Raw genomic sequence first — 1,083 nt, forward strand, 5'->3', positions numbered from 1 at the left:
GGTATATTTTAATTAGAAAATACTTATAGACCACAATTACAAAATGAATCTACAGAAACTGATAACAAACCACCATTAAAAAAAAGAAAAAGGACAATATTAAAAGAGTATTCAGAACTTGTATGCACTGAAAACAAAGTAAGTATTTCCATATCAAATTTTACATACAATAATCATATAATTCGGATGCATTTATATGTTCTCATCATTATTGATATATAGATAACTACTTAAGTAAAATACATTATAAAGATATTTACTTTGAAAATTTTGAAATTTATTATTCAAATACACTAACAATTTTTCAGAAAACATCAGATTATATTATTGACAGTGATGGTTATGTAAATGTATATACAGATGGTGCATGTAGTTCAAATGGTTATAAAACTGCACAAGCAGGTATTGGTGTTTGGTTTGGTGATAATCATCCTTTGTATGTTGCATTGTATTTTTTAATTATAATCAATTTCTAATACAATATTTAAAGTTTTGATTGAAAATATTAATGACAGAAATGTATCAGAAGCTGTTGTTGGTCGAGCAACTAATAATGTGGCAGAAATTCAGGCTGTAATTGTAGCTGCCAAACAAGCAAAAAAGGCAGGCATTAAAAATTTAAAGATTATTACAGATTCAAAATTTCTTATTTCTTGCATAAATATCTGGATGCGAAAGTGGAAAACAAATGGATGGATCACTACAGCTAATAAACCTGTAATAAATAAGGTTGAACTGTTAGAAATGGAAGAAGCTCTTAAATCGTTAAATGTGGCCTGGGTAAATAACATCTAATTATTTTATAAGTATGTTGATTCTATATTTTATAATTGACATATGACTCATATTGAAAACAATATTTCAGAATCATGTCAATGGTCATGTTGGAATTCATGGTAATGAAATGGCTGATAAATTGGCAAGAGCAGGTGTTTTAAAAAATTTAAAAAACTCATAATATCATGTAAAAATGTCAAATGTATATTTTTTAATTAATAACTTAAACATTTATTGTATTTCTTATTTAGAAAATGACTTTTTGAAATTTAAATTATAACATATAATTTATCTATTTTAAGAAAT

General features: G+C 25.2%; 1 protein-coding gene across 1 annotated transcript in view; it reads left to right on the forward strand.

Moving 5' to 3' along the window:
• Positions 1–958, forward strand: part of LOC108577686 (ribonuclease H1) — a 3,075-nt gene extending 2,117 nt beyond the window's left edge. Inside the window, exons 2-5 of the mRNA XM_017940876.1 lie at positions 17–138; positions 309–436; positions 516–780; positions 866–958. Coding sequence (XP_017796365.1) covers positions 17–138; positions 309–436; positions 516–780; positions 866–958 — 608 coding nt within the window. The remainder of the gene's footprint in view (positions 1–16; positions 139–308; positions 437–515; positions 781–865) is intronic.
• The last annotated feature ends 125 nt before the right edge of the window (positions 959–1,083 follow it).

The sequence above is a fragment of the Habropoda laboriosa genome, unplaced genomic scaffold (genome assembly GCF_001263275.1).
Source record: "Habropoda laboriosa isolate 0110345459 unplaced genomic scaffold, ASM126327v1 scaffold786, whole genome shotgun sequence".
Taxonomy (NCBI): Eukaryota; Metazoa; Arthropoda; class Insecta; order Hymenoptera; family Apidae; genus Habropoda; species Habropoda laboriosa.